General features: G+C 44.1%; 1 protein-coding gene across 3 annotated transcripts in view; it reads right to left on the bottom strand.

Annotated features, from left to right (window-relative positions):
• Positions 1-21971, bottom strand: part of LOC141917639 (5'-AMP-activated protein kinase catalytic subunit alpha-1-like) — a 44996-nt gene that overhangs the window by 12273 nt on the left and 10752 nt on the right. For 2 of the 3 annotated variants that reach the window (XM_074810992.1, XM_074810991.1), the window contains exons 2-4: positions 15469-15610; positions 5613-5706; positions 4544-4688 (exon numbers count right to left, since the gene is read on the bottom strand). In XM_074810992.1, the coding sequence (XP_074667093.1) occupies positions 4544-4688; positions 5613-5672 (205 nt within the window). In that variant the 5' untranslated portion in view covers positions 5673-5706; positions 15469-15610. Of the gene's footprint in view, positions 1-4543; positions 4689-5612; positions 5707-7916; positions 8175-15468; positions 15611-21971 lie in introns of those variants that run through there. The other variant, XM_074810993.1, reaches the window with a different exon arrangement.

The raw sequence follows: 21971 nt of genomic DNA, 5'->3' as shown, positions 1-21971 counted from the left end.
ATTCCAAGACAAAAACCGGCCCATTTTGGATTACACAGGCATGATTGAGAACAAAGTTGCTCTAAGGGAGAAAGCAGCATAGCAAGATAGAATTTTGGTCACTAACAAGAAAGCATCTTAAAAACCACATTTGCTTCTAAAAGCCAAAGTAGACGATGCTACCACAGAATTGCCTAAAATTCTGCAAGAGGTTATATAGAATAAGGGAACTGAGGAGTGCACACAGCTTTGCGACAATTTAGACACCTACACTGCTTCAACCGGTTCCTGAATCACTTCAGTTTAGTATAGCTTGATTTTTAGATACTGTGGGTGATTAAAGCGTACTTTAGAACTAGGTCATCTTCATTCACCAGCTCTCAGCATACCCTACGATCAGTAAAGAATTACCACTTTATCTGTGGAAAACATCTTCCAGTTTCCTCAGTGGAGGCTGCATAATCAAGATTACTACAGGCCAGAGAACTTGGTCTCAGAGAAGGAATTATGCCCTTTTACAGGGGGGGGGGGGGGGGGGGTGTGGGGTGTGTAATATGAAAGAACACAGACTGGCTAACTCTCATACTTTAATATACAAAAATTTTTATTAAGTTCTTGTTTAATAAGCATGTCATGATTAACTGAGTGCTATAGCTTTTCTGATACTTGAGTTACAGGAAGATATAATACAGAGCTCGTGAAGAGGGCTTTAAACTAAAGTTGCCAGGGGAGAGTAACCTCAATCCATCCCTCTCCTAGCAGCTTGAAGCCAGTACAAAAGAATTCCAGCCAGAAAGTCAGCTTCATCGGGGGCCCAACTTAAATGCCTCTATGCAAACACACGTAGCATGGGGAATAAACAAGAGGAGCTAGAGATGTGTGCACATGCCTGCAGGGCTACAATCTTAATGGCATCATGGAGACATGGTAGGATGACTCCTATGACTGGAGTGTTGGAATGGAAGGATACAGGCTCTTTAGGAAGGACAGGCAGGGGAGACAAGGAGGGGGTGTCGCCCTCTATGTCAGTGACCAGCTGGAGTGCATGGAGCTCTGCCTGGGGATGGATAAGGAGCTGACCAAGAGCTTATGGGTCAGGATTAAAGGGAGGGCAGGGACAGGAGATGTTATAGTGGGGGTCTGCTACAGGCCACCTGACCAGGAAGACCGAGCAGATGAGGTCTTCTATAGACAGATAGGAGCAGACTCACGTTCACAAGTCCTGGTGCTCATGGGGGACTTCAACCACCCTGATATCTGTTGGAGGGACAGCACAGCAGGGCATAAACAATCCAGGAGGTTCCTGGAATGCGTTGATGATAACTTCCTTCTCTGAGCCAACGAAGAGAGGTGCTATGCTGGACCTTGTTCTCACCAACAAGGAGGGACTGGTGGGGAGCATGAAGCTCAAGGGCAGCCTTGGCTGCAGTGACCATGTAATGATGGAGTGCCAGAACCTTAGGGCAGCGAGGAGGGAGCACAGCAAGCTCACTACCCTGGACTTAAGGAGAGCAGACTTTGGCCTCTTCAGGGATCTACTTGGCAGAGTAGCATGGGATAAAGCCCTGGAGGGAAGAGGGGCCCCAGAAAGCTGGTTAATATTCAAGGGTCACCTCCTCCAATCTCAGGAGTGATGCATCCTGACAAAGAGAAAGACAGGTAAGAACACCAGGAGGCCTGAATGGATGAACAAGGAGCTCCTGGACAAGCTCAAGCACAAAAAGGAAGAATACAGAGGGTAGAAGCGAGGACAGATAGCCTGGGAGGAATACAGAGAAATTGTCTGAGCAGCCAGGGATCAGGTTAGGAAGGCCAAAGCCCTGATAGAATTAAAGCTGGCCAGGGACATCAAGGGCAACAAGAAAAGCTTCTATCGGTACATCAGTGACAAGAGGAATACTAGGGAAAATGTGGGCCCTGTCTGGAAGGGATCAGGAGACCTGGTCACCCAGGATATGGAGAAGGCTGAGGTACTCAACAACAACTTTGCCTCAATCTTCACTGGCAAGGGCTCCAGGCACACCACCCAAGTCACAGAAGGCAAAGGCGGGGACTGGGAGAATGAAGAACCGCCCACTGCAGGAGATCAGGTTCGAGACCATCTAAAGAACCTGAAGGGGCACAAGTCCATGGAACCTGATAAGATGCATCCACGGGTCCTGAGGGAACTGGCAGATGAAGTGACTAAGCCACTATCCATCAAATTTCAGAAGTTGTGGCAGTCTGGTGAAGTTCCCACTGACTGGGAAAGGGGAAACATAACCCCCATTTTTAAAAAGGGAAAAATGGAAGACCCGGGAACTACAGGCCAGTCAGTCCCACCTCTGTGCCCAGCAAGATCATGGAGCGGATCCTCCTGGAAACTATGCTGGGGCACATGGAAAATAAGGAGGTGATTGGTGACAGCCAACATGGCTTCACTAAAGGCAAATTATGCCTGACGATTTTGGTGGCCTTCTACAACAGGGCTACAGCGTTGATGGATAAGGGAAGAGCAACTGACGTCATCTACCTGGACTTGTGAAAAGCTTTTGACACTGACCCACACAACATCCTTGTCTCTAAACTGGAGACACATGGATTTGACAGGTGGACCACTTGGTGGATAAAGAATTGGCTGGCTGGTTGCACTCAAAGAGTTGCGAACAACGGCTCGATGTCCAAGTGGAGACCAGTGACAAGTGGCGTTCCTCAGGGGTCAGTACTGGGACCAGTGCTGTTTAACATCTTCGTTGGTGACATGGACAGAGGGATTGAGTGCACCCTCAACAAGTTTGCCAACAACACCAAACTGTGTAGTGTGGCCAACACTCTGGAGGGAAGGGATGCCATCCAGAGGGACTTGACAGGCTTGAGAGGTGGGACCATGCAAACCTCATGAAGTTCAACAAGGACAAGTGCAAGGTCCTGCACATGGGTCGAGGCAATCCCAAGCACAAATACAGGCTGAGCGACGAGTGGATTGGGAGCAGCCCTGCAGAGGACTTGCGGGTATTAGTGGATGGAAAGCTGAATATGACCCAGCAACGTGTACTCGCAGCCCAGAAAGCCAACCGTATCCCAGCAGGTCAAGGGAGGGGATTCTCCCCCTCTATTCCGCTCTCATGAGACCCCACCTGCAGTACTGTGTCCAGCTCTGGGGCCTCCAGTATAAAAAAAGACATGGACCTGCTCAAGCAGGTCCAGAGGAGGGCCACGAAGATGATCTGGGGCTGGAGCACCTCCCCTGTGAGGACAGGCTGGAGAGAGTTGGGGTTGTTCAGCCTGGAGAAGAGAAGGCTCCAGGGAGACCTTATAGTGGCCTTCCAGTACTTAAAGGGGGCTTACAGGAAAGATGGGAAGGGACTCTATCAGGGAGTGTAGTGCTAGGACGAGGGTTAACAGTTTTAAACTGAAAGAGGGTAGATTTAGATTAGATATTAGGAAGACATTTTTTGCAATGAGAGTGGTGAGACACTGGCACAGGTTGCCCAGAGAAGCTGTGGCTGCCCCCTCCCTGGCAGTGTTCAAGGCCAGGTTGGACGGGGCTTTGAGCAACCTGGTCTAGTGGAAGGTGTCCCTGCCCATGGCAGGGGGGTTGGAACTAGATGATCTTTAAGGTCCCTTCCAACCCAAACCATTCTATGATATTTTATAAGTTAGTTTACTTCATTTATTCACCAGATAAGCCATTTCACCCAAAGCATTTTCTTTTTCTGCACTTGAGAAATCACTGTGAATCCTGGTGCCCATAAACTTGAACACCATACTTTTAAGATATACTTAGAATACTCAGCATTACCTAGCATCTTTCAGAGACCTCCAAGTACTTTACAAGGGCAGGTGTTATCTAGTACGCCTACAAGAAATATATTGTTATGATGTAGCAGTATGGATACCTTACTATGCTTATATGGTCAGGTTTCCCGATTCAGATAGTTTCAAGAACTAGCTACCAGTCTTTTCACCAGCTGTGTTAAACGGATACTATAAACAATTAAGCTTTTCGATTAGTTAGGCAGCTATACAGCAAAAAGCACAGGAGTTTGCAAGATTAACAGTTCTTATTTTACTATTTATGCTTTAATTACATTTTTTCAATCACATCTTCAGGGCTTTTAAGGTGAATTTAGAGTAGTTTCGTAGGAAAAGTAGTGTATTTTACTAGAGCAATGTGGTTCTTAATTATTATGAAGTGTCTTTGCACTGTACTTCCAAGAGAGCTAAGCATCTATATTTTACAGATGGAGAAACAGGGAATAAGAGAATTAATTTTGAAGTGACAAGGTGGGGAACTAACTCTATTTAGTATTTCAGAGAAAATATTAAGCAAGACCAAACAAGGCAGTTCACAATTTCACCCAGTCACAGAAAATACCTGACTTGAAGAGAAAGCTTTAGAGGAAAACAAATTCTACATATGTGCACACATTTTGTTTTACATTCATACTCTTCAGGTTTTCGTATATTATTTCCTACCACCAGGATATTCAGGTATACACATTTTATTAAATATTTCCCATAGTAATTAACAGGATCTAAACAACACCAGAAATGTGATCAGAGATAAAATAGCAATGCTTACCAAAGTCAGCTATCTTGGCATTCATGCGTGCATCAAGCAGCACATTTTCAGGCTTCAGATCTCTATGTACTACCATATGCCTGTGACAGTAAGCCACACCAGAAAGGATTTGCTGGAACAGACGTCTACTTTCCTTCTCATCAAGCTAAGACAAACAAATTTTGAGACAGTGGAAGATAACTTGTTTTTTCTCTATATGAATTAAAGGATATTTTCCCATGACCTAGTTATCATTCATAGTTTTGATACTTTATACAGCAGATGATCAGAACTTGTAGCAGAAAACTTCATAGCTTACATAATTTTTTTTGTACCACAGCTCTAAAATGACTAAACCAAAACAGTATCCACCAACTCAAGTCACTGAAACTTCTCAATCACACTTTTGAAATTGGTTAGGCAGATGTTATAAACTCAGCAATTAGAAATATTAGCACCCAAACTTTAACTTTGTCTAAGTAGAATATCAATGAACTTTGATATTTAAGCACAGTGTAAGATTTAAGCTGACAAAAGCTGCTGACACTCAGTACAGAAGTGATAAATTTTAGATGCTACTTATGCTCCTATTAGCAGCTAGCACCAAACAGCAGAATTAGCTGGGCATTTTCTATAAACACACCCTAATCCATGTCAAAGTTTGCTTTGTAAAAGTATCCTGGTTATCTAGATGGTTTGTCAAAAGTGACTTTAGGACTTTCACATAAATCATTCTATTAGTAGAAGAGTGTAATAAGGGCACAACAGTAGCTTTCCAATAATAGGTTATACTGAAGAAAGTTTTCAGGTACTCCAACTGGATACATATCCATCCAGTTTGTACACAGTAACTGTAAACTAACATATCAGTATCATTTATTCTTCAGTAGAGTAGAAAAATGATACGAAGTCATACATAAAGATCTGAAACGTGTTAACATATAACAAGATGTAGTCATGAAGCATATTTTAATTGCTAACTGCAAAATTAATGCTGATACATAAAAAACAAACCTTCATTTAACAGGAATGTTGCAAAAGCAATAACAGAATGCAAGTCATTGATTTGTAGAGTTGGACTACTTCTTACCCTTCCATTTTTACATATATAATCAAACAGCTCTCCTCCTGAAACATATTCCATCACCATGAAAATGTCAGTTGGTGTACTGATGACCTGATACCTGATAAGAGAAGGTATCTGTTAGTCTATGCACTCAGTAAAAGAAGCTAGTTACATTTAGTTAAAACCAGTTACGCAGAGTCAGATAAAAGCGTACTTGATATGTTTTCTACGCATCCTTACCTAAAAGTTGTTTATTTTTTCCCCTTACAGCAGTCAGAAGTGATTGATTTTTAATGTAAGAAGAAAATGCACACTGATAAAACTTCAGTCAAAATTCAGATACTATATTGAGAAGACAGGAGGTAGCAACTGGATGAAAGTAAATGTTTCAAGGTACTACTACTTTAAGCATACAAATATTCCAATTGTAAAAAAATAATTGAATTCACACATACACTACAGAACTGAATCATTCTTCAAAATGCTGATTCTACGATAAGGGGGAAAAACAGAGACACTTCAGCTTACTGAGACAAGTTATTCTTGAACTGCATAGAGAGCAATGAGTTCAGACTATCCAGGTGAATGTATGTGTGCACATATATATGCGTGCGCTGTGGTGGTGCAATTCTTACCCCCCTCCCCCGCCCCTCTTTGTTGGGCTGCTTGGTGCTAGGTGCGATTCCACCCACATCCCCCGAGCTATACACCAGTCTGTGGAGATAAGGACTGATAACGTTAACGAGCCTGGCTCCTGCCCCTCCCGATTGCTCGGAAATGGTTAAAATGGCCCATCAACTCCTAAGGGCCTGGCACACCTGTGCCTGGGATGGGGTCAAATGGGAACAATAACAGAGTCGCACATTAATCAAATTCTTGTGTAACTGCTGGAAGGCACCAGAAGGTATTTGACAAAAGTCAATTATCTTGGACCCTATAAATGGCGACCACCAGGGAGACCCTTTGAGCTCTCCTGGATCGCAGCGGGCCTGTGACCAGCACCTCCCCTGAGCTGGGACGCCTCTCAGGTACCAAACCCTTAAGGTGTCGTCTGCTCCAGACGGAAGGCCAGGGCGAAGTCCCCCGCTCGAGTCTCAATTATCGCCCGTTGAGGAATGCCAAGGCATTGGGAGTATTTGCTCTAAACTCGAGAAGAGGGAGCTTTTCTTTGAGCTAGCTTCTCTTTCACCTGTTCTTTCTCTGTTTATTGGTGTGTGGGTACGTACTTCATTCTACTGGAGCCAGATACTTTCGTTTCTGTGTGTGTGTTTGTACGTTTTGTGTATGCGCATGTATATATGTATAAATTAAGGTACCATTAAGTAAGTTAGTGTGAATCTTGTCATTTTAGAATCTGTGAATAAGTCGCTTTCCTTTCTTTCAGCATTTCTGAATTATTTTGTAATAATAATAAATTGCTGTTAGTTATTAATAAATCTAGATTTCTTACTAAATCATTACTGTGTCAATACTTTCATCCGTGACATGCGTGTATCTATTTTAACAGCTTAGTATTATAGTGTAACATTCTAATAACCTGAACATTATTCTTAGGCAGTAATCAACATGAGATCTTCAAAGTTAACTTTACCTAACATCTTATAGTCCAAGATGCTTTACCTTTACTAATTTTCTCTCAAACACCTTGGTTGAATGTATTTCATGTACTTAAACGTGAAGATACTGAAGCCATGGCTAAGACACTCTACAAAATTAATATTTTAATCCTTTTAATCCAAAAGTTACAGTGCAACCTCATTTCTAACAGCATTACTGTTAATGACCTTTCCCATAGTTGTGAAATCAATGAGCTCCATGCTTCAGGCAAACATGAACATCAGTTTATAGTTTAGATCTTCACAGTGATTTACCATCCTCTGGATAGTGAGATAGTGAACAATACTGGGGGATAAACCACTAAGCATCACTGAAAAGAATGAGCCATTCTGCACCTCACATGTTTTCAGCCTCTTGGAAGACTCAGCGATGCTTCTCTATAGTCAGTTCATATTTCTAGTTATGGAAAAGGAAATGTGGAATAGTTACATACCTATAATGTGTCAGGGTCACCATTAGCCGGGGTCCTTATTTCTCCGTGCGGGAACAGGAATGACACAACACCAATATGATGATCAGATCGCCCACACTTTATTTCCCAATCCTGGTTACATTTATATTCTACTAAGTTCCGTACACGCACTCATCTATCTTCTAATAGGCTACAGGTCATCTACACGCGCTGTTCACGCGCCTCTACAAGTATTTGCATTGGTTAATTGCAATTAGCACGTAAAGCCTAAAACTTGCCAAAACTCCCTTATCTCATACCCTGTTTTGCTCAGACTTGTGTGCTTTTGCTGACCACAGGTGTTTCTCACTTATCTGCTATCTTGTGTGTTTTTGCCAGCCTTATTTTGCTGGCCTTGTCTTCGTCCTTGCATTCTTCTGCCTGCACTAACTTTCTCCCAGCACGGCCCAGACTCCTACAATAATGTAAATAAGATTATCACACACAGCATGGGTGACCAGAATGCACAATGAAGCTATTTTATATAGGAAAACAAATTGCATTCTATTGCTAGAGATCAAAAACCACAAGAGAAGATGATCCAAAGGTTTTTATTTACAGCATGGCATGGAGGTTTGAGCTCAGCCGGCAGCCAGACGCCACGTTACCGGCCGTTCACCTCTCCCTCCCCCCTCTGGTAAGATAGGTAAGGAAAAAAAGAATGGAATTCATGGGTTGAATAAAAAGAAAGAACTTACTAAATATAACAAGAGAACAATACTAACAATAGTAAGTTCAAAAAGAAAACGGGTAAAATGCAGCAGTGGCTTACCGAGCGCAACAACCACCCTCCCACAGCAACAACACAGCCCGACAAGCAGACGGCGCGCGTGCAAACCCCAGTGAAAAGCCAAGAGAGAGAGCGAGAGACAGAGAGAGAGAGAGAGAAAAAAGGGAGAAAGACAGAGAGACAGAGAGAGACAGAGAGAGCGCCCGCCCACCTAAATCCTTGGGCATGACATCGCATGGTACGAAATACTCCAATGAAAATTAACTCCATCCTGGTCGAAACCAGGACAGTTTCCACCCCTTATTCCATACCATTGACATTATGCTCAGGTTTCCAAATCCATCCTAAGGAACCACCACCCCTTTCCCAGGTCTCACAGATATCATTCCCTCAGTCTATGAGCCATCCTTCCACAATGTCTGCTGAGTTCATTTAGTCCATAACTTCGGGTTCCATCTGTCATGACAGTCTATAAGGCCGGAGGAATGAGGCGGAGTTGGCTCAGTCGGTGGAGCAGGAGGCTTTGGATGTGGCACGGGGATGTTGCAAGGCACTAATTGCCATAACAGGGTTATTTGACAGTCCAGTTCATTTGCTATTCTCACCTAAAATCAAATCTCCCTGAGGCACACATCGGACCTCTCCATCCTTCTGCGTTACCCACCAAGTGCACCCAGGTCCTTGGGCAAAAGTAATCCCACGCATGGGTTTACCTTTACCCAATGCAGGAGTAACCCAGACAGTCTTCCCCAACATATTTTTAATAGTTTTCAGCAACCCATTGTATCGCTCAATTTTCCCAGAGGCTGGTGCATGGTAGGGAATGTGATATATCCACTCAATGCCATGTTCTTTGGCCCAAGTGTCTATGAGGTTGTTTCGAAAATGTGTCCCATTATCTGACTCAATCCCTTCTGGCGTGCCATGCCGCCATAAGAATTTCTCCTCAAGGCCTAAAATGGTGTTCCGGTCAGTGGCATGGGGCACGGCATGAGTTTCCAACCAACCCGTGGCTGCTTCCACCATTGTAAGCACATAGTGTTTGCCACGCGGAGTTTGTGGGAGCGTGATATAATCAATGTGCCAGGCCTCCCCATATTTATATTTTGACCATCCTCCTCCATACCAAATGGGCTTTAACCGCTTGGCTTGCTTGATCACAGCACATGTCTCACATTCATGGATTACCTGTGCAATAACATCCATGGTTAAGTCCACCCCTCGGTCACGAGCCCATCTATATGTTGCATCTCTTCCCTGATGGCCTGAGGAGTCATGGGCCCAGCGAGCCATAAATTGTTCACCCTTATGTTGCCAGTCCAGATCTACTTGAGCCACCTTAATCTTGGCAGCCTGATCCGCCTGTTGGTTATTCTGATGTTCTTCAGTGGCCCAGCTCTTGGCTACATGAGCGTCTACATGGCGTACTTTCACAGCCAGATTCTCTACCCGAGCAGCAATATCTTGCCATAATTCAGCAGCCCAGATGGGTGTGTCTCTGCGCTGCCAGTTGCTCCGTTTCCATTGCTGTAACCACCCCGACAGCGCATTTGCCACCATCCATGAGTCAGTATAGAGACAGAGCACCGGCCACTTTTCTCGCTCAGCGATATCCAAGGCCAGCTGGATGGCTTTCACCTCTGCGAACTGACTCGATTCACCTTCTCCTTCAGCAGCTTCAGCAACCAGTCGTGTGGGGCTCCATACAGCTGCTTTCCACCTTCGATGTTTTCCCACAATGCGACAGGACCCATCGGTAAACAGGGCATATCGCTTCTCATTATCCGGTAGCTCAGTATATGGTAGGGCTTCTTCAGCAAGTGCTACCTCTTCCTGTGGCACCATTCCAAAATCTTTGCCTTCTGGCCAATTTGTGATCACTTCCAATATTCCCGGATGGCTGGGGCTCCCTATTCGAGCCCCTTGTGTGATTAATGCGACCCATTTACTCCACGTGGCATCGGCTGCATGGTGTGTAGAGGGGACCCTCCCTTTGAACATCCAGCCCAGCACTGGCAGTCGGGGAGCCAGGAGGAGCTGTGCTTCAGTCCCGATCACCTCTGAAGCAGCTCGGACCCCTTCATATGCTGCCAGTATCTCCTTTTCGGTTGGAGTATAGCGGTCTTCTGATCCTCTGTATCCCCGACTCCAAATCCCCAGGGGTCGACCCCGAGTCTCCCCTGGTGCTCTCTGCCAGAGACTCCAGGTAGGGCCATTCTTCCCGGCTGCAGTGTAGAGCACATTTTTAACATCTTGTCCTGTCCGAACTGGCCCGAGGGCTACTGCATGAACCATTTCCTGCTTAATTTGCTCAAAAGCCTGTTGCTGCTCCGGGCCCCATATAAAATCATTCTTTTTCCGAGTCACTTGATAGAGAGGGCTGACAATCTGACTGTAATTTGGAATGTGCAGTCTCCAGAAACCCACAACACCCAAGAAAGCTCGTGTTTCCTTTCTGTTAGTTGGTGGAGACATAGCTGTTATTTTATTAATCACCTCCATTGGCATCTGACAACGTCCATCTTGCCATTTTATTCCTAAAAACTGGATCTCTTGTGCAGGTCCCTGGACTTTACTACGCTTTATGGCAAACCCAGCTCTCAGAAGGATTTGGATTATTTTCTCCCCTTTCTCAAAAACTTCTTCTGCTGTATTACCCCATATAATGATGTCATCAATGTACTGTAAATGTTCTGGGGCTTCCCCCTGTTCCAGTGCAGCATGGATCAGTCCATGGCAGATGGTGGGGCTGTGTTTCCACCCCTGGGGCAGCCGATTCCAGGTGTATTGGACACCCCTCCAGGTAAAAGCAAACTGTGGCCTGCATTCTGCTGCCAGAGGGATGGAGAAAAATGCGTTGGCAATATCAATCGTGGCGTACCACTTGGCTGCCTTCGACTCTAGTTCATATTGCAGTTCCAACATGTCTGGCACGGCAGCACTCAGCGGTGGCGTGACTTCATTCAGGCCACGATAGTCCACTGTCGATCTCCACTCTCCATTAGACTTTCGCACTGGCCATATGGGGCTGTTAAAGGGGGAGTGCCTCTTGCTGATGACTCCTTGGCTCTCTAGCTGACAAATCAGTCTATGGATAGGGATTAGAGAGTCTCGATTGATGCGGTATTGCTGTCGGTGCACGGTTGTAGTGGCAGTTGGCACCCGTTGTTCTTCAACCCTCAGCAATCCCACAACAGCAGGATCCTCTGATAGACCAGGTAACACAGACAGCTGTTTAATTCCTTCTGTTTCCAAGGCAGCTATACCAAAAGCCCACCGATACCCTTTTGGGTCCTTAAAATACCCTCTCCTGAGATAATCTATGCCAAGAACACATGGAGCGTCTGGGCCACTCACAATGGGGTGGTTTTCCCACTCTTCTCCACTTAGGCTCACCTCGGCCTCCAATACAGTCAGCTGTTGAGACCCCCCTGTCACTCCTGAAATAAAAACGGGTTCTGCTCCTTTAAAATTTGATGGCATTAGGGTGCATTGCGCACCAGTGTCCACTAGAGCCTTATACTGCTGAGGGTCAGATGTGCCAGGCCATCGAATCCACACGGTCCAGTAAACTCTGTTGTCCCTGTCCTCTGCCTGGCTGGAGGCAGGGCCCCTCTAATGTTGGTCATAATACTCACTAACAACAAATGGGTTAGTGTGGTGTGCACGGGTTTCAGCCTCATCTTGATCACTCACTTCTTGTGAATACAAGTCAGGAGTTCTTCTCATAGGATCATGAGCAAAGTCGACCTTTGTGCTCCGTTTGGGCACTTGATTACTGGAAACTGGAGCAGCATTTCTCCTGAAAGGACCACGTTCTGTGCTTGTTCTTCCTTCCAGCTCACATACCCGCTTTTCTAGGAGGTAGGTCAGTTTTCCATCCCATTTGTTCATGTCTTCTCCATGGTCACGCAGGCAATGCCACAGCTTCCCCCGTGGTGTGTACCAGTTCTCTCGAGTAGAGAAACGACTGCTCCTAATAGCCGAGATTCTGGTCCGTGCAGGTGGGGAGTAGGACATGTTCTCCTTAAGTTGCTGGACATCTTGAGATAATTTGTTCACAGCCGTGATGATGGGGGAAGAGAGACTTTCTTCATATTGTCGTAGTTGGCGAGCCAGTTCATCCACTGCTGGTCCCTCTTCGTCTCTCCGGTCCGTTACTGCTGATGCACTGGCATATGATGAGGGTGTGCTCCGTACAAACTTCTGCCACATGGGCCGGGTGCATCAGACTTCATCTGGATCTGTGGGTAGCCGTGCATTATCTGGGTCATAGTAAACTGCCTCCCGCACAGCTAGCTCCCTCAGGTATTGAATGCCTCTCTCCATAGTGGTCCGCTTACTTGGTCGACATGCAAAGTCTTCCTTGAAGGGATACCTCTCCCTCACACTTGACAGGAGTCGCTTCCAGAGACTGAGATTTTGTGTCTCCTTTCCAATGGCCTTGTCAATGCCCCCTTCCCTACACAGGGATCCCAGCTGCCTCACCTCCCTGCCCTCTAGTTCCATGCCACTGGCCTCGCTATCCCAGCACCGCAGCAGCCAGGTAACGAGTTGCTCACCTGGATGGCGGCTGGAATCTTTTCTTATGTCTCACAACTCACTCAGGGATAAGGATCGGGTGACTATCACTGGCTCTGCCTCCTCCTGTTCTCGTGATGGGCCTGGTTCATCCTCACCCTGTACACTGCGAGGGGATTTTTTTGTGTATTTCTTCTTCTGTCTGGGAGCAACTGACACTGTTGTGGGTTGGTTCTCTGGTTCAGCTGCAGCGCCTGTCCTCGGGCTTGTAGTGGCTGCAGTCTCTGTTACTCTTAAATAGTAGCTTAACCATAAACAAAACCTGAACCACATGCAGGAAAACACTAACTCCTAACATCACGGCAAACATGTTTTTGTCAACATTCCACAGATATTTGAACTCCCCGAATTTCTCAAACACAGCTGTAAATAGCCCCAGGGCTGATGACCGCATGCTATCATAGATGAGCATCACATAGTACAACAGAAACTAAACCTTAACCCACCTCTCACGGAAGGTGAGCAACAGCATGGGAAACACGTATTGCAAATGAGGTGGTAAGATCTTAAGGAGCCAAGCAATCCACATTTTACCCGTTTTGTTGTCATCTCAAACAAAAAGAAAAGCCTCAGTGCCCCATGTTGGGCGCCAAAACCTGTGGAGGTTTGAGCTCAGCCGGCAGCCATGGCCGGCCATTCACCTCCCCCTCCCCCCTCTGGTGAAATAGGGGAGGGACAAAAAGAAGAGAATTCGTGGGTTGAATAAACAGAAAGCATTTACTAAATATACCAAGAGAACAACAGTAACAATAGTAAGTTCAAAAAGAAACGGGTAAAATCAGCAGTGGCTTACCGAGCGCGGCGACCGCCCCCCCCCCCCAGCAACAACACGGCCCGATGAGCAGACAGCGTGTGTGCAAGCCCCCAGCGAAAAGCCGAGAGAGAGAGCGAGCTCGCCCACCTGGGCATGACATCGCATGGTATGAAATACTCCAATGAAAATTAACTCCATCCTGGTCGAAACCAGGACACATGGTATAGAAAGAAAATCTTATTGAGGCAGGCTTGCAACTGTATATACTGCTAAAGCATTGTATGAAATTTTTAATAAAGCACAGCAATTAGACATTTTCTAATTTGTAATATTCAGCTGAGGTAATCTGTTTATCCCAAATATCTTGAGCTGCTCTCTAGCAGTTCCCCCTCAATCCAGCTAATAGCACAAGCAACATGATCCTAAGTTACCAGCAAGTCTACCTACACAACAGTATCCATTATAGCTCAAATGCTATTTACACACAGGATAACCATCCTTCTGCTTTGGAAATGCAGGCTGACCAACTGAAAAGTGATCCATCAATTTTTCCATCATCTCCTACATCTTGTCCCTTCTCTCCACATGTAGGAGAGAAAATTTTCACCATAATTCCCTAAGAAATTGTCACCTGAAACCTGTTAAGCTGATTTAAAGGTTTAGCAGCACCAGAAGTACACATTCCTGTTCCACCCCCATATCTCAGTTGGTACACTGACACTTCCTATTTTGTTTTGGCTACAGCTATGTGCTTTGAACTCATTCATGAATTCTAACTGGCAGTACTAGAAGTTCTGCAGCCAGACAAATCAGCTCAATAGACTTCTGAAAACTGACCCACTGAAGAAGTTAGTGTGATGATCTGACACAATCTGATTTAGCTCCAGTATAAGTGCTGTTGCCAAATGAAAATAGTGTATAGGGATGGCATCTGTCAGTGGCAGCATGGTCTTAAGAAAAGACTGCCAATAAAAAAACTAAACTCCAACACCATGATTAACAGTGAAAGTCACCCACATTCTAGATGTGCCCTGCTAGATGTGCAGGTTCACTTTATAGGAAAGTAAAAAAGTCAACAGCATTTATAATTTATTTCCTTAGACCAGATATAAGGCGTCTACTCTGGGACATATTTAATTGTACTCTGAACTCTGCCGATGAACTATTGATCAAACAGATGTAAATAGGCACACTGTAAATATCACATTTATTTAGACAAGTGATAGCAGCTATATTGAAGAACTCTGAAATATCAGATCACATTTAACAGACTGCGTATCTTTCAGAAAAACCTTGCAGAGTGCCATCTACACAGGGAAAATATAGGTCACTGACCAACACATCCCTAAAAAATATTTTGAGTAAAGAAAACTTACTGTAGAAATGCCCTTTACAATCTTGTTCTTAACTCAGTTTCTAAGAAGAAAAAAATATCAAATATAACCAGAAAAAAGAATATGGAAGCAGCAGCTAAAAAACTGAGATGGATGTTACTATAAGTATCCATCATGCCACTACCATTTATATACCTGCCCAAAGAATTTGTAAGTAAAGATCTAATGGAAGCTCTCTGCCCTACAGATAAGATCAGTTTTGTGAAAATGCATTACAGAGTACACTGAAAATGGTTGCATACTTGGAAACTGGTTACTTTCCTAACTATATACTACTAATAGTATTGCCCTTTAAACATGTTTGAGATCAGCAAGAGCAAAAGATTACTGCTTAAATAGCAAGCAAAACTTACAGCTTAATTATATGAGGATGTCTGAAGAGTTTGAGGTTCTGAATCTCCCTGCGGATTTTTCCTGCAACATCAAGGCTGCGAATCTTCTGTCGATTCAGGATCTTCACTGCAACTTTATGGCCAGTTAACTCATGTTTGCCAACTGCAAGAAACAAGGATGTATTTAGTCAGAATTCTCAATTGTTCCATAAAGACATTAATTGGACCATTTCAACTACAGTCAAGAAATACCACAGTTAAGATATAAGCATTCCACATATCCCCATTATCTTTGGGGAAGTTGAAAACCAGATGGCATGTCATTTCTTCTGCCCTACCCCAATTCCTCCCACAATTCTGTCATTAGAAGATGAATTGGACATGTAGGAACAAACCTTAAACCTAACCCTCAGAAGTCTTGCAGCATAACTATGTTTTTGCACTATTGCAAGCAAACAAAACGCTTTGTATCCCAAAACACTGCCATCCTGTCTAATTAGGGAAACTATTTTCTTTCCCTGTACAAGTCACTCTAAGCTTCTGGCTCACTTGGTAACCCACTCAGACATGCTCTTCTACAGCTCTTCTACTTTATCTGCAAGACATCACTGCTATCCTTCCCCCTAGAAGCCTGTTTCAGCAATTACTCTGAATTACTGCTAAGAGTATCTGATCAGTTTACTTGAAAAATAATTATTTATCTGTCCTTGGAGCAGTCTGACCCTATATAAGCTCTGCATTCTGTGCAGTAAACACCAGGGCTTTATTATATAAAATAAGTGGCAAAAGTTATATGAAATGCACAAAATAAAATCTAATAGTAACTATGAGAAGCAATGTAAACATGCAACCCATTACTGTGGCAGGTGCACCCACCCGATGAAAATGGGGCTTCCTGGCTGCTGAAATATAGTGGCCATTAATTTCTTTTTTCTGTGCCCTTGTTCTTAGGGCTTTACGGTAATTGGGGCCCTCAGCTAATAAGGGCTGATATTGACCACAGATCAGATTTGGCTGGGTATAAATGGAGTCCCTTGGGGGACATATTTTGAGCTAGTCTCTCCTGGAGTAGTACACTGCAGTTGAGGGCTCTCCCCTTGGGCTGTGATACTGCCCAAGGAAACTCCTTCAGGTTCCTATGGGTTGGGATGTTGCCCTGAGATGTTAACCTTGAGGTTGAGAGCCCTCATTTGTTAGCTGAGTGACTGAGTGTTTTAGATTGCTGTTAAATCTTAGGAGCTTGTGCAGTAAGTTTTTTCCTCTCATGGACATTCAGATCTGCAGTTTGTGAATGATTGCTGGAGTGCCAATTGATTAATTAAAATAAATTTTATTTTAATTATTGTCTGCTTATCTTGAGACCCTCTGCAACACTTTAATTGGTGTAGTTGGCAGGATGTCAATAGAGAAGTTATTACAGAGGCACAGTTGTATCCCTTCTTCCCCAGATGTACAATGGGCAAATGAGAAGTGGTTTGATCTGGTGGTAGTTATGAGAAAGCTGGAACAAAGACATGGAAGTTTTTGGGATGGTGGAGATAAAGGAAATATGTGCACAATCTTGGGTGCCTGTTTGATTCAGGCACAAGATTACTTTAGAGTAGTGGAGAAAGATAATTTAAAGAAATGGCTGGAAATTGATTGTTTAAGGACAGAATTGTTATGAGAAAGAACACAGTTATTGAAACAAAAAACTGAAATTATGTTGACACAAGCAGAAAAAAAAAAACCCTAGTATTGTCCAGATCTGAAAGTTAATTATGAGTGTAGATCTTGTGGAGTGGGATGGGGGCATCTGGGGAGAGTCTGATGGAAGTAGTTTGGAGGAAAGAAATGTGCGACCTCTCATCAAAACAGAAAGGAATGTGGGTCTGCAAGGTGGGAACACCTGAACCCCTGTCCATATGACCCCCTGGACAGGAACCAAGCTTAGTGAACTCCAGACTAAGTTTTCATGTAAGCTGGGCAAAACTGAAACTGAGTATTTGCGGAGGGTTTCTTTAATGGGAGGGATTGAATTCTGTTCAGTGATGATGAAGCGGGAGGGTTCTGAGGTCCCAGAGTGTTTTTAAGTGAAGGGCCAGCAGGTAATCAGTCGATTATAACATCTTGAGTGGCTTACTGAGCTGGGGGTGTGGACCCCAAGGAGAGGGGGGAACCTGTTACTATCAAGGATTATTGGAATTGGTGGAGGGAGTACAAAAGGCAGCTTGCATTCAGGCGATGTATGAGAGGGGGTGGTACGGAATACCGATTGCTGCGCTGGTGGACCCCAGCCACCTTAGACTTCTTAGTAGAGCGCTCCCAGATGCCTTAAAGATATGTGTCCAGTCCCTTAGAGAAAGGGTGCAAAGAGCCATTGAATGCAACCAGGGAAGTTCCCCCCCCCCCCCCCAGGTGCATGTATTAATGTGGGTGGAAGTGTTAGTGGAAGTGTTATATGATCTGGTTGCTTATGGGCGTGAGATGGGATGGACTAACCCGGGTGGTGGCGGGGATGGAAATCAGAAGGTTCGTCAAGTTAGTCAGAAACTGCACCCCGAGCAGTCTCCTCATTGGGAGTTTGAACTGTCCCAGGACAGGTCAAGTCGACCTTATGATCCAGGAAGGAATGATCTTTGGCGAAAGGTGTTGGCACTGGGGGCACCCAGAGCAGTGTTGGTGGAACTGCCAGAGGGGAAAACCAGAGAGCAAAGGGAAATGCAGGCAACCACACTCCCTCAGGAAGGGAAATGTAACCCTTTTGTGACATTGCAAGTCAAAAAAAACTACAAGCTGCGCTTTGAGGGTTGGGCTGCCCACTCTGCATGGTGAATTCCTACCATAGTCTATTGACAATGAGCCTTATATACATATCTCTGTGAGTCCTAGATGGATAAGTTTAGAATTTTTAATTGATACAGGGGCCCAAATTAGTGTCTTAGACAACAAGACACTGAGTTAGGACTTAGATTATAAACATAATAGGTGTGATGGGGGCAGTAGAAAAATGTCCCATAGTGCAAATGCAGTTTTGGTTACCAGGGGTAAAGAGGATGACAGCTGTGTAGATGGCTTTAAGTCCTTATAAGGGATATATATCAGGGTTTGATGTGTTGGCAGGTAAACAATGGTATTTACTAGATGGCAGAGTGTGGAGTTTTTGAGGTAGAGAGACAAGGGTGACTCATGTAGGAATTTTGCAGGTTGCTCCTTTACTACTGCAATCTAAAGTAACCCATGTCTCTCAATATCCATTGCCAACTGCTGCCAAACAGGGTATTTTAGAGGTAATTAATGATCTTGAAAAAAAGGGAGATTATAAATCACACACATTCCCCTTATAATTCTCCAGTTTGGCCAGTCTGCAAACCAGATGGGCAGTGGCGGTTAACAATTGATTATCGGAGATTGAACAGTAACACCTCACCTTGAACAGCTGCTGTCCTGAATATATCATCAATAGTAACAGCAATACAGGCAGCTGCTCACCCATGGATGTTAAAGATAGGGGTTTTTTTTATGATTCCCCTAAGGGATAAGTCTCAGTTTGCCTTTACTTGGGAGGGGATGCAATACACTTTTAATTGACTCCCACAATGATATAAACATTCCCCCACTATTGCTCACAATGCTTTGGCCAAGCTTCCTTGTGGGGATTCTAAAGGAGTCCTTGCAAGAAAATGGGCATGTGAGCAATCCTGCATATGAGCAAGACTGGTAAAGCCTCAGCGTCGGCAAGGACATAACCCAGAAAGAATGAAGAACACAGGAAGTTAAACAACTCCAGGGTGTGGGTCTGGGCGGAGAAGGAGTTTGTACAATGTCGATGTGGCAGTCTTCATCCAATCAGAAGAAAGCTTAAGGCGCATGTGCAAAGCTAACTGTCCAATCAGAAAGAATTATACCCTGTGATTGTATCATGTGATTCTCACCTGCATTATAAAAGGCTTGCTTCACCACAATAAAATTGGCATTGCTTAATCATGTTGATTGTGTGCATGTCCATATCTCCCACACTTCCTGACATGGTGGAGGTGCCGTCGAGTGTCCATATATATCAGTATATAGATGACATTTTGGTTGGTGGAGATACTAAAGAACAGGTAGGGCAAGTGGCTGAAATCATTTAGGACCTGTTAATGAAGAATGGGCTAAATATTCCATCCTCTAAATGTCAAGGTCCTGGGCAATAAATTAAATTTTTAGGAACTTGGTGGGTGGCTGGAGCAGTTGTGGTACCCAAGGATACTCTATCAGTTATTGAAAAGGGGCAAATTCCAGGTAATAAGGCAGAGTTACAGCAGCTGCTGGGTACATTGGGTTATTGGAGAAAGCATATATCAGGGTTTTTGGTGATTGCTCGCCCTTTATATGATCTGCTTTGAAAAAACAGAGAATGGGATTGGACTTTACAGCATATAGAGGCCCTGAATATGTTAAAGGATGAACTTAAGACCTATCAGAGGTTGGGGCCCTTACACCCACACGATCCATTGAGGGTGGAATGGGGATTTGCAGAACGCGCCTCCTATTGCGGTGTGCTTCAGAAGGGACCACAGGGACTGGCTAGATCTTTGCTATTTTCTTCCACTTCATTTAAGGAAACTGAACAGCAGTATTCAGAGTGCGAGAAGGGGCTCCTCTCACTTACTAGAGAATTTAAGGAAGCAAGGAGGCACCCAAATTGACTACAGGTTCAGATACACAAGGAGTGTGGTTTACTGATGCATCTGCCTGCTGAGTGGGATCAAAATGGCAATATAAAGCAGTAGCTTTGGAAATTGGTACTGGTAAAATGATTATAGAGGAGGGAGAAGGTAGTGCACAGGTGGGAGAGTTACATGCTCCTTTGCTGGCAGCAGAGAACGGTGCCACTGTGATTTATACTGACTCCTAAGCAACTTATAAGGGTGCTACAGAGTAGATATGCCAGTGGGAATCCAATCAGTGGGAAGTGGGCCATACAAAGGCTTGGAGAGCTGAAGACTGGCAATGATTGGTAGAAATAGGTAGATCATGACCCCTAAAGGTGGGGTGGGTAAAGGGCCATGCAAAAAATGAGACTCCTGCTGCGAGATGGAATCAACAAGTAGATCACTTGGCCCAAATTAGGGTAGTTGATAGTGATAAAGATTAGGATTGATTGGCTGAGTGGCTACATATTAAGCGAGGTCACTCAGGGAAAACAGATCTCTATTATGAGTGTCGGTCCCAGGGATGGTCCATGTTGATGAAGATGTGTGAAGCAATTCTTGCTTGTCCACAATGTCGAATGAGGCTTAAGATTAACCATCCAAATCAAGCCCCAGCCCAGCATATTAAACAAGATAAGGTGCTCTGGAGCACCTGGCAAGTTGATTATATTGGTCCTTTGAAGCCATCTCATGGAAGGAGATATATCTTGGTGGGAGTAGAGGTAGTGTCTTGATTAACTATGGCTACAGCTGTTAGCACAGCTACTGGAGACCAAACAATCTGAGTTCTGTGAGGATGGTTTAGTATCTTGCCCATCCCTGAATGTATTCAAAGTGACAATGAATCACATCTTACAGCCACAGTGGTGCATGTCTGGGTATGAGAAGAAGGTATCAAGTGGGTGTTTAATACATCATATTATCCTCAGGCCAATGGCATAGTTGAGCAGGTTAATGGTTTAAGAGACATGCCAACATCTCACAACATAATTGGGACATATGATTATCACAAACAGTTTTTATTAATAACTGCTGGGGAAATTATGGGAATCTGAAGATTTTGCCCTATGGGGCTATCGGTTGGTGATACTCCTATATTTAATAATAACAAGGGCTGGTTCTTGTTGAAAATATATATATAGGCCAACCTGTTACAGTAAAGTTACCTTTGATTGGCATTGTGCCTATGATCTTAGTAAAACCTAGGGGTTTACATGCCTGGGAAGCCCTAAATAAAGGTGGAAGAACTCACTGTATTAGTGCCCAATGGATAACTCCTGCCTTTTAACTTGATGCCTGGGTTTTAATCTGAGGCATAGTTTTGTTTTCTTTCAGTATCTTGGAAAAACAGATGGTTTTGGTATCCCTATTGGCAATGGTGATCCATATTGGATGATCAAGACTTGGATGACAACATGGTGGTGAACAAATTTTTGTGAACTTCACATCTTTTAGAAGAATGTGATTGAATGTGGTGCTATTAAGGGAGGAAGGTGTATTTATATCTCACTTGTGTTAATGTCACTTCAGGTCAACAGGTAAGGAAAGTGGCAAGAGACTAAAAGCAATTGTTGATGTATTAAGTATTAATTGGCCGGATATGTTTGAATTTTATTTGTCAGAATGGTTAATTAGTTTCCTTCAATTTTGATAATGATTGTAGTTATGTTTATTATGGCTTGTATTATAATAGGTTATTAGTGTACTAGTGAAGTCCCTGTTATTAGTATTTTTTTGTTTCCATCAAGGAACGATGATCCACAACAAGCATTGAAACTCACCAGGACCGCACTCCCTTTCAACCTTGGAGGCAAGAGGTGACTGCACCACCACTTCAAGGAAACCAGC

The sequence above is a fragment of the Strix aluco genome, chromosome W (assembly GCF_031877795.1).
Source record: "Strix aluco isolate bStrAlu1 chromosome W, bStrAlu1.hap1, whole genome shotgun sequence".
Classification (NCBI taxonomy): Eukaryota; Metazoa; Chordata; class Aves; order Strigiformes; family Strigidae; genus Strix; species Strix aluco.
Note: the sequence above shows the minus strand (reverse complement) of the source record. Positions and strands in the feature narration are given on the sequence as shown.